Below are 24,534 nucleotides of genomic sequence, written 5' to 3' on the forward strand. Positions count from 1 at the left end.
ACTTTAGTAAAAGAGAGATACAACTTTCAGGAAGCCCATATCAAGCAAGAAGCGTCATAAATGGGCATTGTTACAATGTGCAGTGGTTGTTAAGACAATTATTAAGTAACATACAAAGCATGAAATGAAATGAAATGAAATTTGGTTTTTAAAGCGCATGGCTGCCCAAAGCATAAAAAAGGTATGGGTATTCAAGGAAGTATTTCACTGAGGCCATATAGGTCAATAATCTGGGAATTCTGGAAAATTATATATAAATCGATGTCAGGAAATAATTCTGTGTTGGTTCATGATTAATATAACAGATATCAACCTATGTTTTGATCAAAATAGCATAGCAACTTTAAACCTACGTTTTGTAATATTTAGATTTACACATTCCAATAATTCTTTAACATTTTGGTTTTTTTCAGACCCCGAGTATTTATTCTTTTGTTCTTGCATCATCCTTCTGATATAAACAATTTATAACAACTGGTTGCCTCAGGTCGAAGCAGACGTTTCTGAAAGCCAAAGATGAAACGAGATGAGGACAATGAATCCACTCAATCAGTGCACCTCAAGAGAGACATCTCACTGTTGCATGGCGTGGTTCTAATAGTGGGAACTACCATTGGGGCTGGTATTTTTGTGTCTCCCAAGGGCGTTCTTATGCACGCAGGTTCCTATGGACTATCGCTCATCGTATGGACTCTTGGAGGATTGCTATCTGTGATTGGATCTCTTTGCTATGCAGAACTTGGGACAACATTCACTAAATCTGGAGCGAGTTACGTCTATATCATGGAGGCGTTTGGAGGATTCATAGCCTTTTTAAACCTTTGGTCTAATCTGCTAATTATTTCTCCAGCCAGTGAGGCAATTTTGGCTCTCACCTTCTCCAGTTACCTAATTCAACCTTTCTTCCCATCTTGTCCCCCACCATCACTTGCTGTGTCCATGGTAGCTGCCCTGTGTGTAGGTAAGTCTTTCAAGTTTACAGTACATATGGAAATATATAATTAAAGCCTGTATGTTAGTATCAGTCTCAAACAGATGTTACAATTTGGTGGCTCAGGAGCAGAGACAATGCAGGAGGCCAGACTGGGAACCCAAAGCATCCCTAGGCGATTGGGTTGGACCAGACTCGGCGAGGGAGGGGCGGGGTGGGGGGTTGGGGTCATGTTCAAAGCGCTGCTGCTTTTGTTACCAGGGACCGATAATGCAGCACCGCTGCAAAACCGGCCCCAGTGACAATTCTGGCCCCCACAGCTGTGAAAACTGGCCCCTACCCTTCGAGCCTCTCAGGAAAACGCCCAATGCCCGCTACTGCCAGTCCAGCCTTGCAATGCAGATCGCCATAGAGAGTGAACAGCGCCTGGGCCTGGTTGGGAAATTAAAGTAGGGCTAGCAAAACAAGTTCAAACCATTCCAGCTGCCTTCCTCCACTCTCATCTCCTTGTTCACTTCTCACTCTCCTCTCTTTCTATATCTCTCTTTAAAACCCCTTCCATGCTCATGACGAGCTCAGCTCGTCATGAGGCACAGTTAAGCTGTGCTGATGACGAGCTGAGCTCGTCATGAACAATGGAAAATGAGAAGATCCAGCACAGGGGAAAAATAACCACAGCAGCGATGTGGTTAAGTGCCTGATGCAATTAACCTGGGGCAGCTGGAGTGGCAGAGAAGAATGTATATGGTATTTCTTTGGGGAACATCCATTACAACGCAGTTATAACCACGCATGACCGTTACCACGAAGCCAATACCACACATATGTCTTTAGCACACATGCCTTTTGCACACATGCTTTGTCCTTGAATATGCCTTTACCACGCAGGCATTTACAACAAATTCCATTCTAAAAGCATGAATGTTAAAGGCATAGCTTGGTAAAGGCAAGTACAGGTAATAATACCAGCAGTAACGCAATAATAGGAACTCCTTGCTAAGATGTCCACCGGAAGTCTGAGTTCAGTCCGCATCTGGTGAAGTGCAGTAAGAGCTCCTTCCTAAGATGTCTTAAAAAGTACACTGAAACAAACAAAAGGGTAGAATGGTTCAGTAGAGCTCCTAGCTAAGATGTCCACCAGAAGTATGTGCTCAGTCTGCATCCGTTGAAACGCAGTTAGAGCTCCTTATGATGTCCTGCGAAGCGCGCACAAAGAAAAGGGTAGAGTGGTTAATTTTCCTTGCTTCCTTTAGAACCCTAGACAGCTTTTTGTATGCCACTGAGAGCCAGATTTACGAGGCGAGAGAGGAGAGAGAATCATGCCAGTCACTCGCAGGGCCTGGAGAATTTGGAAAATGCAGAAGTTGAGACTGGGCTCATGAAAACAAAAGACTGCACAACTTACTTTCACTGCACACACTCACCTCCTATTTCACTCCGTTACTTCCAGAGTAATAGTAATTGTTTGGTATTGGGGACGGTGCAGAGGAGCCCCTGGGACAAAAGTGTCACTACTGAACCAGTGCAGCAGCAGCGCCTCAGGCAGAGCTCTGGGGTTGCGGGGTACTCTCAGCATCCCGTGCAGAGCCATGATTCCCTGGCCAAATAGTGCAGGCTCCACAGGAGGCTAAACCCCGCGAAGGAAAACCGACCACGTCATTACCTTTCTGTCTCCCTGGGGTCTGCATCCCCAGAATCACCCCATTCAACCACCGCCTTCACTCTGCTACCTCCTATGCTTTCTCTACTTTACTCTGCAGCCTAACCCGTCCATTACCATGTATGCCAAATTTGGAGCATGTATATGCCTTTAATAACCATGCCTTGGCAATGAAAAGTTTGTGATAAAGGCATGCGCGGTAAAGGGATGTGTGTTGTAAAAATGTTTGTTGTAAATGCCTTCGTTATAATGACGCATGCGGTATGCTGACAGCGTAGTAAAGGCATGTGTTGTAATTGCATGCGTGGTTCCATCATAACCATTTCTATAGCACAATCCTAGCCAAAGAGCAAAGGAGTGATACACAGGGTCAAAGTCATTCAGAAAGTCAGTGTGTGATAGAAGAGGTAGCTGGGATATGGATTACGTTACATTATGCACTGTGATATAATGTTCCCTAAAGAGGTGAGTCCTTATCTCTTACCTAACTTAGAGCAGAATTGGGTGGTCCTGATGGATATGGGGATGTTGTTTCAGGTCCTGGCTAAATAGGCTTGCTGTCTGTTTTTTCTCTTTTTACACTTCTTAGTTTGCAGTCTGATTACATCCTCACTGTGGGTGTGTGGAGAATCAACAGAGATGGAGAGTGTGGTAATGAAAAGATACAGAGTCCTTGTACTTTCTTGTAGTATCTTTATTCAGGTAAGAAGGTAGGTAAACAAGATACTAGTAAAGGCCCCACCAGGAGCTGATGTTGTTGCTCAGCCCACACTCATCAACTGTCATTCCACAGACACACAGGCACACTCACATTCTGAACTCTCTGACATCACACACTCCAACATTCCACACAGACATAACACTCACTCTGGCTGAGCAACTGGAAAGGAGGAAAACTCAGGCACAACATATCCCCTTTCCTTCAGAGGAAAAACAGAATTATAAAATTAGAGAGATAACACTTGCAAATAAACGGACAGTTCAAATCGTCAAAGAAGAACAGAATAAGAAGAGAGGAAATAAGTAGAAGGCAAAGAAACAATGTAAAGGGAACACATCCCCTTCCCTTGAAGAAAGTAAGCAATGCAAACATGAACAGGCTTAAAATGTAAAACATAGGGTAAATACCTCATTGCATTAAACATCTAAGAAATTAAAGAATAACGTACTTTAATACCTGTAATGCACCAAATACTTGCGCCGTATAACACTTAGAGAAATTGAAGCATAACGCGTTTTAACAGCTGTATTGCACCGTAAACTAGTGCCGTATACCACTTAAAGAATTTGAAGCATGACGCGTTTTAACACCTGCATTGCACCATAAACCAGTGCCGTATAACACTTAAAGAAGTTGAAGCATAATGCGTTTAAACACCCGTATTAACTAAATATTAAAGTTGCACTATAATACTTGTTAAGTAATAACTAATCTAATACCACACACTCTTAGTGCCTGCGCTTAATTAAAAACATCAAATGAACATGCGTAAAGGGTGAAGCAGGGTTAAAATAAACATAAAAGGTAGAAGTACCCCTGAATATGTTTAGATTGGCCAAATCAAAACATACTACGTACTAAACACCCACTTACGAGATGGAGAAAATATAAATAAATGCGCAAAACACAGTATACATAACTGCAAAAAGTAAGACTTGTAAATATGGTTGTGACGTAACTCTAAAACTGCTAAATGCCAATATAATACAGATTCATCATAACTTGAATAAATAACCTCAAGCATATTACGAGTAATCTATAAACTTCATAAAACAACATTCACGTAGGAAGATCACTAAACAAATCTGTAAATTAAAGCAAAGACATTTCTTAAAGCTGGCTGTAAACTTGTACACAAATTAGCCAGATGATGGCAGCAACGCACAAAAATGGTACCACGAAATCGAAGAACGTACTGCACTATTGAAGAGAATGCTCCGATAGTCCCATGACGAACATGAAGACAGCTGATGTCACCGTTTCCACAATATAGGACAAGCTGCACCTTCATTTTCCATGGCAACATTTAAAAAAATAATATGGAGTCAGGAAATAACATTCACTCACGCAAAACACGCAAACCAGCAAATAATTGCAAATCACGCAAACCCGCCAAGCAAACACAAAACACACAACCAGCACACACGCAAACCAGGACAATAACCACCACCTTCTCCCTTCGTCAAACACAAGGAGAAACCGCCCAGAGGCAATAGGAAAATACCAACACCCCACCACGCCAACATACAACAAAGAAAGCCCAAGAAACCAAAGATTGACTGGCCAGGTCAGACTGAGGCAGAAAGGGTGCACCCTCACGGCGTGACAGGGAAACATCAACAAAAAGCACGTCACTGGGACGACCTATACCTAGACCTAACAATCAATAAAGAATGCACCATGTATGTAATGAGTGACTTCAAATCACATGAAAGTCATCTCATGAACAAAAGGAAGTAATAAAAGTACTTAGTAAGCATGCAATGCACAACCATAAAACGATGCAACCACTCACAAGGTGAAGTGAACTGTTGACAGACTGTGTAATGAGTGACTTAAGCAATTACTTAGTCTACTCAAGAACCATAGAAAGTAATGAGAGTACTAAGTAAGCACCTCACGCACGACCATAAAGAGGAAGCAACCACACCAAAGTGAAGTGACCTATCCATAGTCATCAATAAAACACACTGGCACACCAAACAGTCATCCATCCATCTCATGAACAAAAGAAAGTAATGGGAGCACTAAGTAGGCATCCCATGCACAACCATAAAATGATGCAACCACGCACAAAGGAAAATGACCTGTTGACATACTGTCCTTCCAAACAGTCATTCAAAGAAAAGCAAAATAGTAAAGTAATGAGGGACGCACTAAACCCCTCCCATGCACCATGTATGTAATGAGTGACGCAAAACACTTGAGAGTCAACTCATGAACAGAAGAAAGTAATTAGAGCATTTAGTAAACATCTCATGCACGACCAAAAAACGATGTAACATATATGAGTGACCTAAAACACCCGGGCAGACATCTCATGTATGTAAAAACAGTGGGTCAACTTAAAACACTGCTGTTATTACAGAAAATCTCGGGCTAAATAAATCCATGAATAACTCATACATGGTGTGCGCACCACCTACACTGAAGAGTTGAAGAAATGTAAAGAGACCAACTCCTACGCAAACTACACCACAGAAAAGAATAATGCTAGTGCTACACAAGTGTCTAACTCAGAAAATGTAGCACATATCATATAAGCCTAAACACCCACTTACAGGATGAGAAAAGATTAAAGCAAACACTGTTCAACATGACAACCATTGAAACACAACAAACTAAAACAAATAAAGTTGTCACCGTAGATCCATTTTCATCGATACTTCTTCGCAATTTTCACAAATTAGTCCCAAGGGCTTTCCTTTTTCTTCAGTGCAACATGAATGTTCATTACAATGTGCTACTTTACTGCTCCCAACACGAAGAAGAATTTTTAACAGTACCTGAAGTCACTTGCTCTGATCCTAGATCTAAAAACACCGATGCAAGAAAAGGCCATGCTGGAGGAAGCCTTAAATTGGTGAACATCGCGTCTCAGCAAAGAAGACTGCAAATATTGTCACAGAACTTACGCTCCTCGTAATGTAGAATACCACCAAAATGACAACGAAATCTTCCTTCTGCAGCTTTACTACACCATCCTCACTGCAGGCATTAGCGCATTCCCAACTGCTCTCATAAACATCGGAAACATCGGAAAGAAAAGATCACAAAACCAAGATGGAGGCACGTACTTTACGCCACACAGGATGGCTTCTTGCACACCTGTGCATCAAAACGTCCATCAGCAGCGCCAAAGGAACGTCATGAAGTCATGAAGAGCTCCACCGACTCGGAACGTCATGAAGAGCTGGGCAGCATCACAAGGTGAGCGCGAGCAAAGTCTTTTGAATTTTAAAATAAACTGTTGAATGGAAAGGCAGTCTCTGAGATCCAACATAAATAAAAGAAAACAAAGTTAAAATATGCTCTCCGTGACATGTGACCCAGTTCCAAAAGAAATCATGTCCGTGTGAATTTCCTTTCCACACAGCAGCTCTCAACTTTCACGCTGCACGAGTGCAATTCAAATTTCCAAAGTACTAACATGAAAACTGTTCAGGCTAAAATGCCACTTGTTGAAAACTGTGCGCAAATGACTCAAAGTAGTCCAAATTGCCTCGGGTGAAATAAGCGAAAACAAAATAACACCCACTCAAGGTCTTATTAAAAATGTGCAGCTAGTAGCGTGGCAATCTTTAGCTGATTGAGTTTTTATGCCTCATAAAACAAATTGACGAGCGTAACTGAAGTTATCTCACAAAGGGCTTCAGTAGTTGGCAAGTACTTGAACAAACACTAGTCAATAATATTGCTGGTAATCATTTTTAAAGTCTTTGTAGTCTAGGTTGAAGCTGGAGAACATCGTAGCGCTTAGTAAGGTACATAGGCAGAAACTCAAAAAAAAAAATGTCAGCGCTGTGGTTTCATTTCTTTTTTTTTTTTAAAACAAAGTACCACAGTTACAAGAAATATGAAGCGCCCTGTGTAGGCTGTCCAGGTGGTGGAGGACACTGGTGGGACTCTTAAGGGCGTTCATTTCCTTGTTTTCTTTTAACTTCAAAATAGCTTAGTTTCTAGTTACTTTTGTCAATAAAGTTCAATAAGGTTCACAGAATTATGTAGGTTCTCTCACCTTCGGTTTTCTTGAGGTCAAAACACGCAAGGTTTCCTTTAAAGCGTCGCCAAAAATGTTGTATTGCCAGACACGCTTTAAAATGTAGGAAAGTCTTTACCTTGTATTGTCTTTAATGGTTGTAGGTTCCCAGTTCCGTTACATGTAGACTCCTTGAGCAAGGTTATTTCTTTCTGTTTCTGTCTGCACGCTGTAGGTTCTTTTCAGGTTCTCCAAACGTCGCCAAAATGTGGTAATGAAAAGATACAGAGTCCTTGTACTTTCTTGTAGTATCTTTATTCAGGTAAGAAGGTAGGTAAACAAGATACTAGTAAAGGCCCCACCAGGAGCTGATGTTGTTGCTCAGCCCACACTCATCAACTGTCATTCCACAGACACACAGGCACACTCACATTCTGAACTCTCTGACATCACACACTCCAACATTCCACACAGACATAACACTCACTCTGGCTGAGCAACTGGAAAGGAGGAAAACTCAGGCACAACATAGAGCTTTTCTGTAAAATAAGCAGGTTGGGTGTTATGGCTTTGTAAATGAGATCCAGCTAGTTTGGAGGTAATTCGAGCTAGCAAGGGGAAGATGTAGGATACCCCAAGGGGTACCAATCTGGAGGTTGAAAGACCATGGCTCAGACTGTTACCACCATCCATGTGCTCTGAGGGCTTAAATAGCAGTTCTGAAGTCTCTTTCTGGAAGAAAGGGTTTGGCTTTCTTCAGAAGACAATGCAGAAACCAGAATGTCTTAATGTTTTTTGACAATGTGTTCTTTGAGGGTTAGGTTGGTTCTCAATGTGAATTGGCATTTGATGAAAGTTTGGGTTTAAAGTTCATATCATGGAGCCAGGTTTGTACTGTTCTTTGTTTGCTGTTCTTTGCAAGGAGCAGATACTCTGTTTGGGAAGCTGACTCTCTTTATAGGGTCCTAAAACGAAGTGACTGTGCAGAAAGTCCATTGGATCTCTTATTGGTATACAGAGGCAAAATATTAATATACTAATACACTTTTTGCAGTAGTAGGAGCAGGCAGCTCGGCTTATCAGAGGGAAGTGCGAAGCATTTGTTGTACTTACAGAGGTATTAAATGAGACACACACTCAAAAATAAATCTGAGACCAATTTGTAAAAATAACAGATTTTTATAATTTTTGACCCAAAACTTTGCTCTAAGGTGAGTACTTTATATGTTATGAATTTACAAAGTTCACAAAATAAATCACTTCTGTGCGCATTTGCGCACAGTAGAAGTCAATGGGAGAAAATAGGAAAAAGCATATAAAATCCCACTGTGGGTTATCGAGGTTCAGCTTCTGGATTTGGGTAAGTAGCAAGGCCAGGTCCAATGTTTTAGCAGCTGAAGATCAGGAGCATCCCGGATTCATCTGGGAGCAGGGTGCTGTGGTTGTTGGTAGCAGGTGTGCTACAAAGAAGGAGGCCACCTGAAAAGATGCTGCACAGACGGACTTAAAGGTAAGTCCAGGGGTTCTGACTTGAGAAAGCAGGTTGTAAGGGCCTCAGGACCACAGGAGCAGAGCTGGTTCATTGTTACCAAGGGCTGGGTGCAAAGCAGATAGGGCAGCCAAGCGTCATGCTTCAAGATGATACTCGCAGCCTGGGGCAGGCAGGTTGTGGGAATGGTTCCGGAACAACTGGGTCACTCAGGAAGTGTGTCTAAGGGGTCTCCCAGTCCCTCAATGGGTGTCTATGTCCTGGGTAGTTGGGATCCGGATTGGACTTGATCTTTTCAGTGCTGGGGGTCCGGTACCCCGGGTATTGGTACGGCACAGGTCTGGTAGGTCCTGGTGCCCTCTCCCTTGGTGGGGGACATATCTGACCCTCAGGAGCTGATGTACCTCCTCTGGCTTGGGTGGTGTGTCAGAGTGGCCTGGGGAGCAGCAAGTCGATAAACTGGACTTCGCAGTTCAGTCACCCGGGCTGCAGGGGTGTAGCTCCTCTACTCTGAGGGTGGTTCTAAGCAATTGTCGAAGACTGGAGGTGACCCTGTGTTCTTGGTGGCCTCACAGTTGTAGGACAAAACAGCACACCACATTTGTTAAATCCTGGAAGCAGCCAGCAGGGTTTAGCAACAATTTTCTGCAACAGGTCTTCGGTTTTTGGGGCAAACACAAGGAATGGAGCACTGAAAGATTTCAGACACTCACCCCCAGTCACAGATCTGGGTTGAATTCATCATCATTATTTAGCTCACTTCATCACCCCAATTCAGACCCATCCATATGCAAATCAGTCTTGGCCGTGTGCCTCATGGGAACAGTCCAGACCAAACTGCCATGCCAGGTTTTTCCTAGACCAGAAGCAAGCATCCTGAGACGGGTTTCAGGATAACACCCCTCATCAACCAGGCTAGCTTGAATCCAGTGGCAAAGTGTGCAAGGGACCCACATCTGGGCATACCCTGCCAACTTAGGGTGAACCAAGCAAACACAAGGAGATGACGGAGCACTGAAACTTTTCAGACACTCACCCCCAGTCACAGATCTGGGTTGAACACATCATCGTTCTTTATCTCACTTTCCCACCCCAGTTCAGACCCAGCCATTGCAAATTAGTCTTGACCTTGTTCCTCATGGAAACAGTCCAGACCAAATAGCCAAGCCAGGTCTTCCCTGGACCGGAAATAAGCATCCTGGGACCGGGTCAGCAACTCTTCTTTTTCCGTTGCTTTTCTTGGGTCCATCAAATCTAAGTTCAGGGTCCTGGGATGCCACCTAAATACTAGATTTAGGGCAGTGAAAGGGGTGACAGGGACTAGCCAATGGACTACCTTCCTTTTGGGCGTCTGCCGCCTCTAGGTGACCCCTTCCTGCGGGAAGGGACACTACCCTAGCCCTGAGAGGTTAAACTCCAACCATCTCAAGATGGAGGGATTGGAAAAGTAGTGTCCTCTGCGCCTGCCCCACCTTCGGGGTTGTGCTTGCTGAATGTAGGCACAGCTCCTAATCTAACTTATTTTCCTGCCTGTCCTCCCACCAAAAGTGGAGTAGGACAGGGGTGTTGGCAACCTCCACTATCTGGAGATGCTTGGGTTGCATTTCAAAGGCAGCATCACCTTTCAACCTTCCAGCCCTGTCAGGCCATATGGGCCTGGAGGAAGTGTGAAGCACCTCCGCCCAGAGTAGACTTTGTTCCTGGCCTCTGAGAGCACTGGCTCCCACCCCATGAGGCCAGAAACATGTCTGGTGGTGGCAGGTCGACGAAGACTAATCAGAGACCACACCAGTGCTTGGTAGGTTTTCAGGGGGCCCTCTAAAAGGGCCTCCTGGGGGCATTTATTAATTAATCTAACGCTGGCATCAGTGAGGATTTATTAAGAAGGATGTTTGGTACCAAACATATCAGGGTACAGTGAACCCATTATGGAGCTAGGAATCTTGTGATAACAAATATCCAGCCTATTTACTCTCTATGGCTTCCCTGTGCACTTAAAATATCCAAGAATGGCTTAGATATTGCAGGGTCATATCTGCTCATGCAGATATGACCACACATAGGATGTAGTGCACCCTGTCTTAGGGCTGTCCGGCCTGCAGTAGTGGTGACTTGCCTAAACCTCATGTAGTGTATGTGGGAATGGCACACACGCCTGTATCTTTGAATGCATTTTCACTAGCATACCCTTGTTTTATCTTCTAAACTTTGAAGATAATACTGATTATTCAATGAACTGAGTCCTACTTAGGCGTGCTCTCGGACATCTAAGGGCTGCCTGTCCCTGAGTTTTCTAAGTATTAAAATGAAAGGTGAAAGACAGATTCTCACGACCTGGTCTGACGCACTGCTAAATCAATTTCTTCTACTATTCTTTGTTGGAGTGTGTAATCATCAAAATAAACAATCGAATCAATTTTCTTTTATCATTTACTGTTTGTATTTTCTCTCCCCCAAAAAGTTTTCCTCCCTTATGTTGAAATTTTCTTGTACATGAATCCTGTATTTCAAGCATACAGTCTATTCATAATAACATTATACTTTTAACAATATTCTTTTTACAATATTAACATTTCCAACAAATGCAGTCTATGTAGAATGCAATTTATCACTGAAGATCCATCGAAGAACGCGATGGTATGTAGCTAGGCCAATGCATTTCGGGACAACAGTCCCTTCTTCGGGGGCCTCTGTAAATGCAAAACATTATCAAGACAATTTCAATGCTATTGTTTAGTTTCTCGAAAGTAAAGCTTTAAAAACACTTTCTTATGTTTATGTTTGTTTATGTTTGCAGATTTGTAAAGCGCATGGCAGCCCATGAGCGTCCCAGCGCTAGTGATAGAGCAGAAGAGAGTAGAGGGAAAAGTGAATTAGGGAAATAGCCATGTCTTAAGGAGTTTACGGAATGAGAGGAGATTGGGCTGGGCCCGGATATCTAGAGGCAGTGTGTTCCACAGCTTGGAAGCATTGTATGAAAAAAGTCAGCCTCCAGAGTGGGCCTTCCTGATCCTAGGTATAGACGTCAAGTGTAGTTGTGAGGAACGGAGAGTTCTGTTAGTTTTGTGTGGAACGATGAAGTCCTTTAGGATCTGTGGTGCCTTTCTATGCAGGATTTTATGGGTGGTGCAAAGGGTTTTAAAATACACCCTTTCTTGGATAGGCAGCCAATGTAGTGACTTAAGGGCTGGTTTGGCTGAGCAACGACTGTGTGTACCCGTGAGAAGACGGGCGGCAGTATTTTGCACAACCTGGAGTTTTGCCAGTACCTTATTAGGAGCCCCTAGATACAAGGTATTGCCATAATCCAAACAGGACAGCACAAGGCCTTGAATCAGAAGTTTTTGACATTGAGCAGGAAGTAAAGGGAGAATTTTTCTGGTCGTCGTAGGAGGCCATAGCAGGTGCTGGCAGTTTTCCTGGCTTGGGTGGAGAAGTTAAGACCATCATCCAGCCAAATCCCCAAGCGTCTTAATTTCACGTTTGGGGATTGGGGGTGTGCCCATACAGGGAGGCCACAGGGACTCAGGGCGAAAGTATGACTGGTTGCCCAGGACCATGATCTCCGTCTTTTCGCTGTTGAGCTTAAGATGGAACCTATCCATCCATTTGGTTATGTCTCCAAGACAGGTATAGAGATTGGTGGAAGGGGGTCATGCTGACTAAGGGATACCACCAGCTGGGTGTCATCCGCATAGATTAATAGCTTAATCCCAAATGGAGTGACAATCTACTCAAGGGGGGACATGTACACATTAAAAAGGGTTGGGCTCAGGGATGAGCCCTGAGGAACCGCACAGTGTATAGATGTCATTTTAGAGGTGAAATTACTGTCCACCACCTGGAAAGAACGGTCGCTCAGGAAGGATTCCAGCAAGGACAGAGCACACCCTGAGATGTCCAGGTCCTTAAGCCTGTGGACCAGTATGGAGTGGTTTACGGTTTCGAAGGCTGCACTAAGGTCCAGGAGGATCACTGCCACTGATCCTCCTTAGTCCATGATATTTCTGGCCTCTTCGACCACCGCCACCATCACGGTCTCCATACTCTGGCGTGGCCTAAAGCCCATCTGTGAGGGTTTAAGAAGGCAATTGACTTCAAGGTAGTCGGATAGTTGCTGGTTGATATATTTTTCTGCGACTTTACTGATGCCTGGCAGTAGGGAGATAGGCCGAAAATTATTTAACTCCAAGGGATCTAAGTCTGGTTTCCTAATCAGGGCTTTAATGATTGCTTTTTTCCAACTTGGCGGAACGATACCATGAGAGAGTGAGGTATTAATCAGATTCGCCATGTGGGGCAAGATGGTTGGGGTGACTGATTTTAGAATGTTAAGAGGTACAGGGTCTAATGGAGATCCACTTTTGATTGATTGTAATACTGGGGATAGGGTATCTAATGTCGTGGGAGCAAACCGAGTTAGCTGGGGCTCCGGGGCATGGGATACCAATCCGGGCGAGTTATGAGGAGAGATGTTGTCAGGTATATAGAGGGGGAGTGATTTGAGAATTTTTTTTATCTTAGAGTCAAAAAATTCGGCTAATTCGTTACACCGACTGACCGATGGTTCCACAGGGGAAGGAGGATCAGGAGTTTTTAGAAGTTTTTTTGCAAATTGAAAAGTCTCCCTCAATGAGTTGGCGGATGACCTAATTTTTTCTTCAAAGAAAGTAGACTGTGCAGTTTTAAGGGCCTTTTTGTAGTTAAGGATCATATGCTTGCATTCTAGCTTCTTGACGGGGTCGAAGTTCTTCCTCCACTCCCTTTCAGTTTTTTACAAAGCTTTTTTAAGAGGCATACTTCCTTGGTGAACCATGGCGAGGTGATTTTGCCACGAGGTTTGCAAGTGGATTTTTTCGGCAAAGTTATGTCCAATGTCTCTCCAATCCACTTTGAGAACTCAGAATCAGCTATTGCAGGATCTGAGACTAATAGTGGAGGGGAGAGCTCCAAGTTGTACTTCCATTTTTCCGGGTCCAATTTAGCCCAAGGGCTTGTAGGTCTGCTGGGTAAAGGTCTAAGGCGAGAGATGGTAGAGAGCCGCCAGCTCAACATTATTAAGAAGTGGTCTTACCACGGTATCGGGGTGGGAACTGGAATTGTAAGATCAGGGATGTTGGAAAAAATAGGGTCCAAGAGGTGGCCCAGCATGTGGGTGGGATAAAGACTTTCCAGCCGAAGCTGGTGGGTTTCAAGATCTAATGACAGATCAGAAGCCAGCTTATCTTCGCCCTTGTCGAAGTGGATATTAAGATCTCCTAAGATCATGAAGTTAGAATGGGTGGCAGCCAGCATACATGAGTGTTCCAAGAGTGAGCTGCAGAATTGTCCTATAGGGCCCGGCGGGCGATAGATAAGAAGTCCTGAGAGGGATTTACAAGAGGAAACTTGAATTGAAAATAGCACATTTTCGCAATCAGAGAGGGGGCTGCCTTGAAGACGGCAGGAGAGGTGGTCCCTGTAGATTATAGCAATTCCCCCTCCCTTCCCTTTTGATCAGTCAACATGTTGGATAAGAAAGCCCGGTGGAAGAGACTTGATAATGTCTGGGTCTGAGTCAGGTCCTAACCATGTTTCCATCAGGAAGAGGATTTCCAGCTGGAGATCTTCTAAAATTCGATAGATTTCTACAGCATGTTTTGGTAGCGATCTACAATTAACTAGGGCCATACATACTAAAATAGAGGGAGCTGGGCAAGGCTCATTCATCTCTAGCTTGTAGGGGCAGTAGAGGCAATGGTTGGGGGGACCATCCACTGCCATAGAGTGTATGCAGGGGATTGCTGCCCTCTGTCTCATTTGCAGCAGAGCGTCTCTAGAGTATTCGAGTGGGGCCTGGTGACCCACTACCATAGTGCTGAGCTCTGAGCTCTGCCTAGCGCGGACGAGCGCAGACGGGCTTTCCTCTGGCGCACCTCCGGCGCGCCATTGTCGCGCCCGCTGCGCGGCCGAGGTGGGAGGGGCATTTTGTAGTGCTGGGCCTAAACGCCCTGGACACTAGCCCGCTGAACCTGCTGTACGCCCAATATGGCGCCTGAGGGGGAATTAGTCGTGCCTAGTCCCGCGTTCCAAAGGCCCTTAATCAGCCACTGTGAGAGGCGTGGACACTCTGGGTGAGCAAAGGAGGAGGTAGGGGCAGAGCGCTATTTAAAATCAAAGTGCAGCAACACAGCGTTCAAAGATTTTTAAAAATGCCACACAGATTAGATTTACGATCTACTAAACAGTTCAAATAAATGAAATGAAACGAGTTTTTAAATTTAAATTCTTAAGCCACTTAATTTCGAATCTCATGCATTGGTTAATTGTGTGGTGAAATACGTGCACACTTGTGTACTCTCATTCATTCAAACAGGCGTGTTGGTGTATAAAAAAAGCAGAATGCAAACTGTTGGAGCGGGTTAAGATTAAAAAAGTACAGGTGAGTGATCTTAGTAGATAGTAGTGTGGAGCGTACACTAGTAGATGTCTAGTGAAAAGTCCCAAAGAATACCATGAACCAGTGAGAAATGTAGATCTCGGAATGAGGGTGACGTAGGTCTAAGCTTTAAAAAAATATATGTCGCTGACCTCTGCCTTGATTGTTATTATGCAACCGTATGGCTACATGGAATAAGACTCAAATCTGTCGGTCTCTACAGAAATAAAAACGAAAGTCAGAGGTTCTGGTTATTGAGTCCACTAATTTCAATTAGTGCCTACTTGGTGGAGAGAAGAATATGGTAACTACCTGTGAAATCTTAGCAGGGCGGTTCAATGATAGCCTGTAACATAAACGCAATATGAACGTTTAAGTAATGCACTGGTGAGCTACAGTAAATAAACTTATGGTCAAGTTAATCTTAGTGGTTATATAATTCAGCTCACCTGAACATCCTTCTGAAAATTATATTAATGATGCTAACATTGAGAATAATATTGATGCACATGCTATTGTGGTTTATTAGTGACGGATGGTGGGCTAATGTATGTATCTTGTACTTGCAGTCACCCCTGAAGAAAGGCCCCAGAGGCCAGAAATGCATTTTGTTACAATAAAACTGCTTCTTATGGATTTAGGCTTCAGCACGTGTTTTTGCTAAGAGGTTCTGATGGCCCTGCATTAACATAAGAAACTTGGAAAATTGCTTTTCCTGGTTTGTGGATGTAAAGAGTGATGAATGTGGAAAAGACAATGAACAGAAATGAGAGTGAAAAAATTAAAATAGTGAAGAAGTGAATACATGGCTGCACATGCACTTGAACAAGGCTGTGCCACTGGGTGGAGCTTGAAGGTGTTCCATGTAGATGACATTTAGGAAGTAGGCATTTTCTAACTTTAACCGTTCTCTGCCTCTGCATGTCTCTGAAATGCATGTGTGGGTTTGGTGACAACTGGTCTTTCACACACAAAGGGAGATGAGGTGTGCCCTTCATAACCTGACGACCCATCACCAGGCCGATGGGTCTTTCTGAGCTACAGTGAGAGGGAGGAGCTGACACTTGCACCTGAATAGAGCTGGCCTGTCCCTACACAAAAAGCGGCATACACCCATGTAGTATGTCTGGAGCCAGGACAGGAAAGGGCAGGATCTTGTGCACTCCAAAGACCTTTCTTTGAAGTCTCCCTACTTCAAAGGCTGAAATGGGCATAAGTACTGGACTTCGGACACCATTAACTTAGAACACTTCTAGAACCGACTGATTTACATCTTCAGTGTAGACAATCTGAGCGTAGATGGCGGAAAGGATACAATTCAGAAGGCTTAACAGTTCAAAACAGTTTTGAAAGATTATCATGAACAAATTATAGTGAAGGAAAAGTATAATACACAAATCTAATTACATCAGCTGAATCAGATCAAAAATGTAATTATAAATTGTGAAATCATTCACCCATCGTAAAGTGTTGAATCAAGATATCCCCCTTCTTAAACATTATGTGATAATATCGCTAACTTTGTTGAACAAAGAAAACAAAAAGTTATAAATGGGCTTTAATGTAGGATATGTTCCTCCCATAGCCATATGTTCTGTATTTCATAAGGCCATCTCTAATCTTCAAACCTCCATACCCTTTGCCTAACCATACTCTCCCGGAAGTCGGTGTCGCCCTTTCACACTTGCCCGCCGGAAGTGATTCACGCTGTCATTGATGTTGTCAACCCAGTTATCAATGATATTATCAATTCTTCCCAATTAACTGCAGATTTTCCCACTGATTGGAATGTTGCTACTGTAAAGCCCCTTCAGAAAAAGCAGTTAAAGTATCCTACTACTCTCGCCAATCTACGGCCCATCTCTTTGTTGTCTTGCCTTAGTAAGATCATAGACAAATTGGTCAATAGTCAATTGACCATTTTCTTGGAAGTGACCAATATTTTGTACCCCCACCAGTCTGGTAAACAACCTAACCATTCCACTGAAACCACTCTTCAAGAAATCAGAGACTTTCAAATTTGCCTTGGATGTGGGGAAAAATGACGTTTTGACCCTATTAAATCTATCAGCTGCATTTGACACAATCTCCTATCATATTCTATAGCACCGCCTGAAGATGTGTGGCATTTCCCATCTAGCCTTTGCCTGACTAAAGTCCTTTGATACTGATCGCATGCAAGTGGTTACACTTGGTCATTACCAGTCAACTGAAAAGCTGCTCAAATCTGGTGTTCCACGGGGATCCTCCCTCAGCCCGGTTTTATTAAATGTATACATAGCTCCCCTTATTCAATTAATATCCTCCTTTATAACTGAAAAACCTTCATATGCTGATGATACTCAGTTGATCTTAGTACTGGCAGAAGTGCAATTTCAACTATGTCTCACAGAAGTCATCCATTGGTTGCAATTTAACCATCTTAAACGTAATACTGAGAAAACTGAGATTGTGTTATAAGGCAAGATCAACTATTTCACCCCAGTCTATGGTGGTCAAAAGATATCCCCCCTCCACTGGATACAGTGGAGGTGGTAAAGAATTTAGGAGTACAATTTGCTACCTTACTTTCCTTTCATCCACAAGTGCTAGCAGTAGCTGGGAGATGTTTCCAGCAGATTGAAACTCAAAGAAAAATTCAACTAACTTCCTCTTACGGCGAGAAATTCAGTAGCCATTGCCCATATCACTTTGTGATTGGACTACTATAATAGCCTGTATGCAGGGACCCATAGGACAACTCTAACAAAACTACAAAAACTACAGACGGTACAACATGCTGCAGCTCGCCTGGTGGTGAATTTACCTCGTTGATCCTCTCTGACAAAATTCTTCCTATCACCTTCAGAGTGAAAATAGCATCAGGTCCTAAAACTCTAGTGGCCAGGTTTACTTCATATGTCACGTTTCGACTGCTTAGACCTTCTTCGGCAAATCTTCTCATCCCGCCCCCTTTCCCATGCAAAACCAAAGGTGGTAGATCAGTTGCTGTTCTTGGAGCTAAAGCCTGAAACCTTCTTCCTGAACATCTTAGACACACATACTCTGAACCCGCCTTTAGGAAAATGCGGAAAACCCGGGTCTTTGCAGCACCGGGCTCCCTATGCTTTTCTCCAATCTCATCCCTATATAGGTTCATATTAGCCTGGAGCCTCCTCTGTTTTCCTTTTCGTATAGCACCAAGATGCTCATTGGAGCTATAGTGTGCTTTCAAAATTTTCCATAACATAACATAACTGAGAACATTCTACCAGGAAGAAGATCTGTTGGGCTCCTCTGCTGTGAGTCCTGCTCTGCCAAGTGTTGCCAAATGCTGTCAAGGGCCCTTAGAAGTAAGTGGTTGGTGCTGCAACCCAAGAAACCAACATATCGACACTGAAGTGTCATTCGAACCGGCGCATTTCTCTGCGATAACTATGCATTGCTGCTACCTTAACCAAAGCCGGGGACACCGCTTTGGTTAAGGTCGGATGTGCAACGCAACAAACTCAACTTACAGTGCAGCCCGACTTTGTTGACCCTGCGCCTCCGAATCACTGCTGCTGTGTGAGTCTTGGACACTGCATACCCGATGTCTGCAATGCACCATTCCTGACATCTTACCGGCCCTGGGAAGCTGTGCGCCAACTTTTCGCCTAGAGCCCAGCAGGTTGACATTGACACCTCGGAACCAATGCATGTCGCTCTTGACATTGATACCTCAATGACGTTCCTAAATCCGGAACCAATACATCACCTTCAACAGCAATGGATACCCTCTGTTTTTCATCTCCTCATTCCCAAGCTTTGGCGCATCCAAGGTACTATCAGCAGGTCTGCATGACTCCTGTATCCGACCCTTGCTTCATCACAGTCGTACAGAACTTTTGGATTTGCCCAGGTCAAGCGTGAAAGATAAGCGTGAAAGATAGCCCCAGTTGGAGTTATTGCGTTCTAAGCACTGCGATTTCATTTAACATTGTTAAATTCATAACTCAACTTGTGTATGTTGGATATTTCTCATTTGGGTCTTGTTTACTCAGATAAATATTGGCCAATTTACTGAAGTGGTGTAGAGTACTTATGTGGCCTTTTCACTGGGTTACTCTGTACGTGTGTCTTTGTGTGTGTACAAATACTTTAAACATTGCCTCTTTAGTTAGCCTGACTGCTCTATGCCAAGCTACTAGAGGGTGAGCATAGGTAAACTTGTCATGCGTACTACGCTTACCCTGACTAGGATTGTGGTTCCTGCTTGGACACGGTGCATACCTTTGCCAACCAGAAACCCAATTTTTAACACACATAAAAGCGAAAAGCAGCATTTAGTCATTTTAAATTTGGGTCTTACCTGTAGGGTTGAACAGGACCTGCAAGTGTGTATTGACCCTGTCTGTATCCAATGGGATTATGTGCTCGGGAGCAGCTCCTAGCACCCCCTGCACATCATCTTATGCTTTAGTGATTGGCCCATAGGGCACATGACAGGGCCTCTGCCCTTCCTACACTGCTCCTTCATTTTAAAGCCACATGCCCTCTTAATTGGATTTTTCATTGGCTGTTACACCTGTGTTATGATTGGTTCATAGGGCTAGTGTTTCTATTGGATTTAGGATTTAGGTTTTGAGTTTTGATTGGTTGATAGGGCTAGGGTTCTAATTTTTTCCTAGAGCTTGATTTTCTATTGGACCTAGGGCTTATGGCTTGTGTTTGGATTGGCTGATAGGGCTAAGGGTCAGGTTGTTTCCTAGGGATAGAATTTCTATTGGATCTAGGGCTTATTTATTTATTTATTTATTGTGACTTGTATAGCGCACTATAACCCAGGGGTCTCTAAGGGTCGCTTAGGGTTTAGGATTAGAATGGCTGATAGGGCTTAAGTTCTGTTTGGTTATTAGGGCTAGTGTTCTTTTGGACCTAGCGTTCAGGGTTTGGATTTTGATTGGTTGCTAGGGCTAGGGTTGTAATTGGTTAATAAGGTCAGCACTTCCATTGGTGCTAGGGTTTAGGGCTAGGGTTCTGATTGGCAAGGCATCCCTTTGGCTACAGGTATCACCTGATCACTAGGGACATTTATTCCTAGTGATCAGGGTGTCTAAGCCCAGACATCGAGGATGAGGGTGGAGAGCATAAGGGCGATTGCCTGTTTGGACCGAGTTGGGCCAGGGCTGGCAATGTTGCTCCTTTCGCCATTTACCAAGCACCACCTTAACCCATCCACATCCATGATTTGTGTTGAAAAGCTCCCAGATGGTGGTCTGGCCATGTGACTGGAGTAATCCTTCGAAAGGTAACTATCTCTGGATTTGTTTGTCTTAAATGAGCAGTGTGCATTTGCTAAGAGGTTGTTAAATGTGACAGTAAGGGTGAGACGAAAAAGCACCAAGACAGAAAAGGTACAAAACAAAAAAGCGTAAAGAATGAGCGTGATGGCACAAAGAGCAAGCACAAAAGTTGCAGTAAGAATGAGAAAAAATGGAGAGAGAGTGAGAGAAGTGGCACAAAAGTCAGAGAGAGAGAGAGAGAGAAAGAGAGAGAGAGAGAGAGAAAGAGAATGAATGAATACGGGTGATTGAGGTGCTGGAGCCAGAACACAAGGGTCTTGAATGGTCAAAGGACTGGTCACAGGTAAGTCCATGGGGGAGTGCGCTTATGCACCTGCTTAATCCTTTGTTTGTTATTCCTCAAAGAGCATCAGAAAATAATTTGACAAAATAGAGGAGTATTACATATAAACCTTGCACAGCAGTATCTAATCTAATCTCACTCTCTTGGGTGATTTTAATTTCCATTTAGATAACACACTACGTAAAGACACTCAAATTCTTTTGGACACCTTGAGCGGCTGTGGCTTCACACAGCTGGTTAGGAGTCCCACCCATCTGGCGAGGCATAACCTAGATGGCATTTTTACCAATGACCCTCAAATCCTGGTGGGAGTACCAATGACCCTCGCCTGGTCTGATCATTTTGCCATCCCTTTTGACATACACAGTTTGACATTACGAAGTGGTATTTCTGAAAACAGTAATTGGGAGTTGTAGGAAATGGGATTTCTGGTTGGCTAAGGCTTGCGCCAAAGCCAGGCAGAAACCACCACTCTAGTCAGGGCTGGAGAGATACATGCCAAAGATAACCCCTGCTCACCCCCTTGGTAGCTTGGCACAAGCAGTCAGGCTTATCCCGGAGGCCATATGTAAAGCATTTGCGCACACACACAGTAACAACATCCCAGGAACAATACAAAAGGAACTCCACACAAGGTTATATAGAAAATAGCCTTTGTATTCTCATAACACATTAGAATAGTAAACACATAACATACACTGTGCCTACTGGCACGGGCAATATTCACAAGGAATTATATACACATGACAGGGCCACATGGATTACTGTCAGAAACATCACAAAGTGAACTTGGTAAAAGTAAAACAGATCATAAACGTACAACCAGTAAACACTGGTAATCACTGTACTTAGCATCAGCCTGTAACATAAACTACATTATGCACAGTCACATCAGGCGCGAATTACATTCTGCGCCAACCTCACCAGCATAAATACATTATGCAATCACCTCACAAGTCTAAACACATTAGACCCTAATCTCCTAAGTATTACACACCTTAGATGTGTAAATCACACAGTGAAACATAATCTCACTAGCATAACCCATGATATGCAGAACAACCTCATAATCATAAACCATATTTAGAGGTATCAAACAGGGTGCGTAAAACATATTAAATACATTACATTTCCTAGCACCACTTCACTTTAGGGCCTGGCCCCCTACAAATCTAACAATCCCCCTGGCCCACTGGCCATCAAAAAACGGGGCTCCAATGTCCTGTGTCCCAAAAGTCAGGGCGCGCTGCCTAGCAGCGGAATCCAATTGCGCCACTGCACAAACCTAAACCGTGCAGCTGGCACTAAGTGCTCCGCAGCTGTGTCAGGGGCAAAGGAGTGCATCTCACTCCTAACTCAGACATGCCCCCAAAGTCAAGAGAGACCTAAACGTTGCAGCTGACCACTACTTGCTGGGCAGCTGGGGATCTCCACATGAGGTCTGGCACAACTGTGCTGCTACCGTCCCCCTCAGGGACTCTCTTATTAGCCACAAAAAAAGGCACCACTGTGCCACACCACGGGGGAAAACATGGCCCCTCTTGGCCCTCTAGGAGATAATTATGTCCATCATTGGCGCCCTCTGGCTCTGAAAATAAACATGCCCCAGATGCGCTGCAGCGGCCCGCAGCTGTGGGGCCGCTGTGAAGGTTTGCCCCACCTTGGGGGCAGTAACAAAATGCTCACAGGCCCCATTGGCCCTTTAGGAAACTAGGGGCTCCTTAAACAATAAAAGCCAGGCCCTTCTGGGCCCTCTATTACAGGGAGCCATTACTCACTGTTTCTGTGGAACACAACACTGGTAACGTACGGGCACCACTGGCCCTCAGGACCCCCACTGGAGCCCTTTAATCAAATGTGCCCCAACGTTGGAGCGGCCCGCAATGGCGGGCCCGCTTAAGAACAAGGCATCCGGCTTTGTGCCTTACAAGGCCCCACGTGGTACACAGGGAGCTTCCCCTTCCCCACCATGGGGACTCCCGACTTCCATCAAGGCTGCCTCCCCTTCGGCCCCACTCACCGGGCCTCGGGCAGGACTTCATGTTTTAAGCGGGGAGGGGCAGGCACCAACAATGTGCCTCACGCCCCCTGCGCCCCAGCTCCTCTCACCTGGACTCCTCTCCATGCCGCAGCAGCACTTCTCTCACGCACGGGGTGGGGGCAGGCACCGGAAATGTGCCTCGAGCCCCCTCCGCCTTTTGTCTCCACTGGTTGGTGCACAGGGGGCTCTCCCTCAGCAATGGGAGCCCCGCACAGGCAGGCACCATCACCTTCCTTCTGGGCGTTGCCTGACTTCTGCCCTGTCCGCGCATCAGGCCGCAGCGCTGCTTTTAACAGCGGAAATATGCGGGGTGGGCACCCGCAATTTAAATCAATTAAACACAGCGGCCATGCGGGGTGGACACTCGCAACTCAAAGAAAAATAAGCAGGGTGGGCACCCGCATTCGTGACCACCGCAAAAACGGCAATGAGGGGTAGGCTCTCTCCTAATTGTCATGCACCCCGGGGCAGCAAAGCTCCAGCGCTGCAGGGAATTCGAGCAGAGCGCTCCAGTGCGCAGGGAGAGACCCAGGTGCATTTCAAAAACAAGCCAGAGATCTTAAGGTGCTGGAGCAGCCCCAAAGTCCCAGGGCTACAAGCAGTCCAGCAAAAAGGTTCCAGGGCATAGCTGGGCCCAGGGAGGCAGCCTTCTGGGCCCCAGCAGCAGCACGCCCTGCAGGATCAGCACCCAGAAGCAGAACCTTTTCATGGGGTCATGGCCCCTTCTTTTATACCACATTTTTCTTTGTCTACAAGGTGCAGGCAATGGGAGGACCAGATACAACTGGTTCAGGGGCGCTCCTGAGCACTTTTTTTTGCTCAGCTCCTCTCTCCCATTCACAGGACATGCCAGGGACATCAGACGTACCACAGGAGGTGGAGCCAGCATTGTGGAAGAAAGGCACAGCCCTATTCAGGTCTCACATGCAACTCCTCCCTCCCATCTACATGCAGATCTCCCTATTCACCACCGGGGAGACCCATCCTGGCTCCTGGAGCCAACCACACCAGCCAGCCCCTGTCAATCACAAGCCAGACATGCAATTCACATCAGGTAGGCAGACACACTGCACACAGAAATGCCAACTTCTAAAAGTGGCCCTTCTGCACCAGTCACAATAAATCTGCGCACACCATTGCGCAGCATTTATTCTCATGAGTTCGCACATACTAAACTCGCCCCTGCACACCTCTCATACCAGGAACTACCAGGGACACACATTTCGCCAATGCATTTCTATGGAAGTGCAGGCCAGTCTCACCACACATACACAGAGAGATCATGCAATTTTTACTGGGCCACAGTGCTAAAGTGCGCAGAGGCCTAAAATCACCAACACCAGGTTACAGAAAAAGGCTAGGAGAACGCAAAAAGTTCTAGGGTGAACCTGCCAAAAGGGCCAAGTTCAACACAACCCCCTTCCAGCCAAAATGCAGGGCAAACCAATCACTCCCTTGATGGGCTTCCCTGCTTTGGCTGATAGAACACGGACGCGGGCCCGCAACGGCAGGGACACCCTTCGGTTCTACACTACTCTGAACCCACGTGGTTTCCTCTGAACAAGAACTCTCCAGCCCAACTAGGATACCCCACTTGTACTCCCCAGTTGTCCATGGCCAGGACCAGGCCCTATACCATCAAGATGTCACAGCTCCTTGCCAATCCACAGAGTGGAGGGCAGTAACCC

General features: G+C 44.9%; 1 protein-coding gene across 1 annotated transcript in view; it reads left to right on the forward strand.

Annotated features, from left to right (window-relative positions):
• Nucleotides 1-428: 428 nt before the first annotated feature.
• Nucleotides 429-24,534, forward strand: part of LOC147722685 (Y+L amino acid transporter 2-like) — a 546,414-nt gene continuing 522,308 nt past the window's right edge. Inside the window, exon 1 of the mRNA XM_086965177.1 lies at nucleotides 429-961. Coding sequence (XP_086821303.1) covers nucleotides 517-961 — 445 coding nt within the window. The 5' untranslated portion in view covers nucleotides 429-516. The remainder of the gene's footprint in view (nucleotides 962-24,534) is intronic.

Source organism: Lissotriton vulgaris, chromosome 4_1 (assembly GCF_964263255.1).
Source record: "Lissotriton vulgaris chromosome 4_1, aLisVul1.2, whole genome shotgun sequence".
Taxonomy (NCBI): Eukaryota; Metazoa; Chordata; class Amphibia; order Caudata; family Salamandridae; genus Lissotriton; species Lissotriton vulgaris.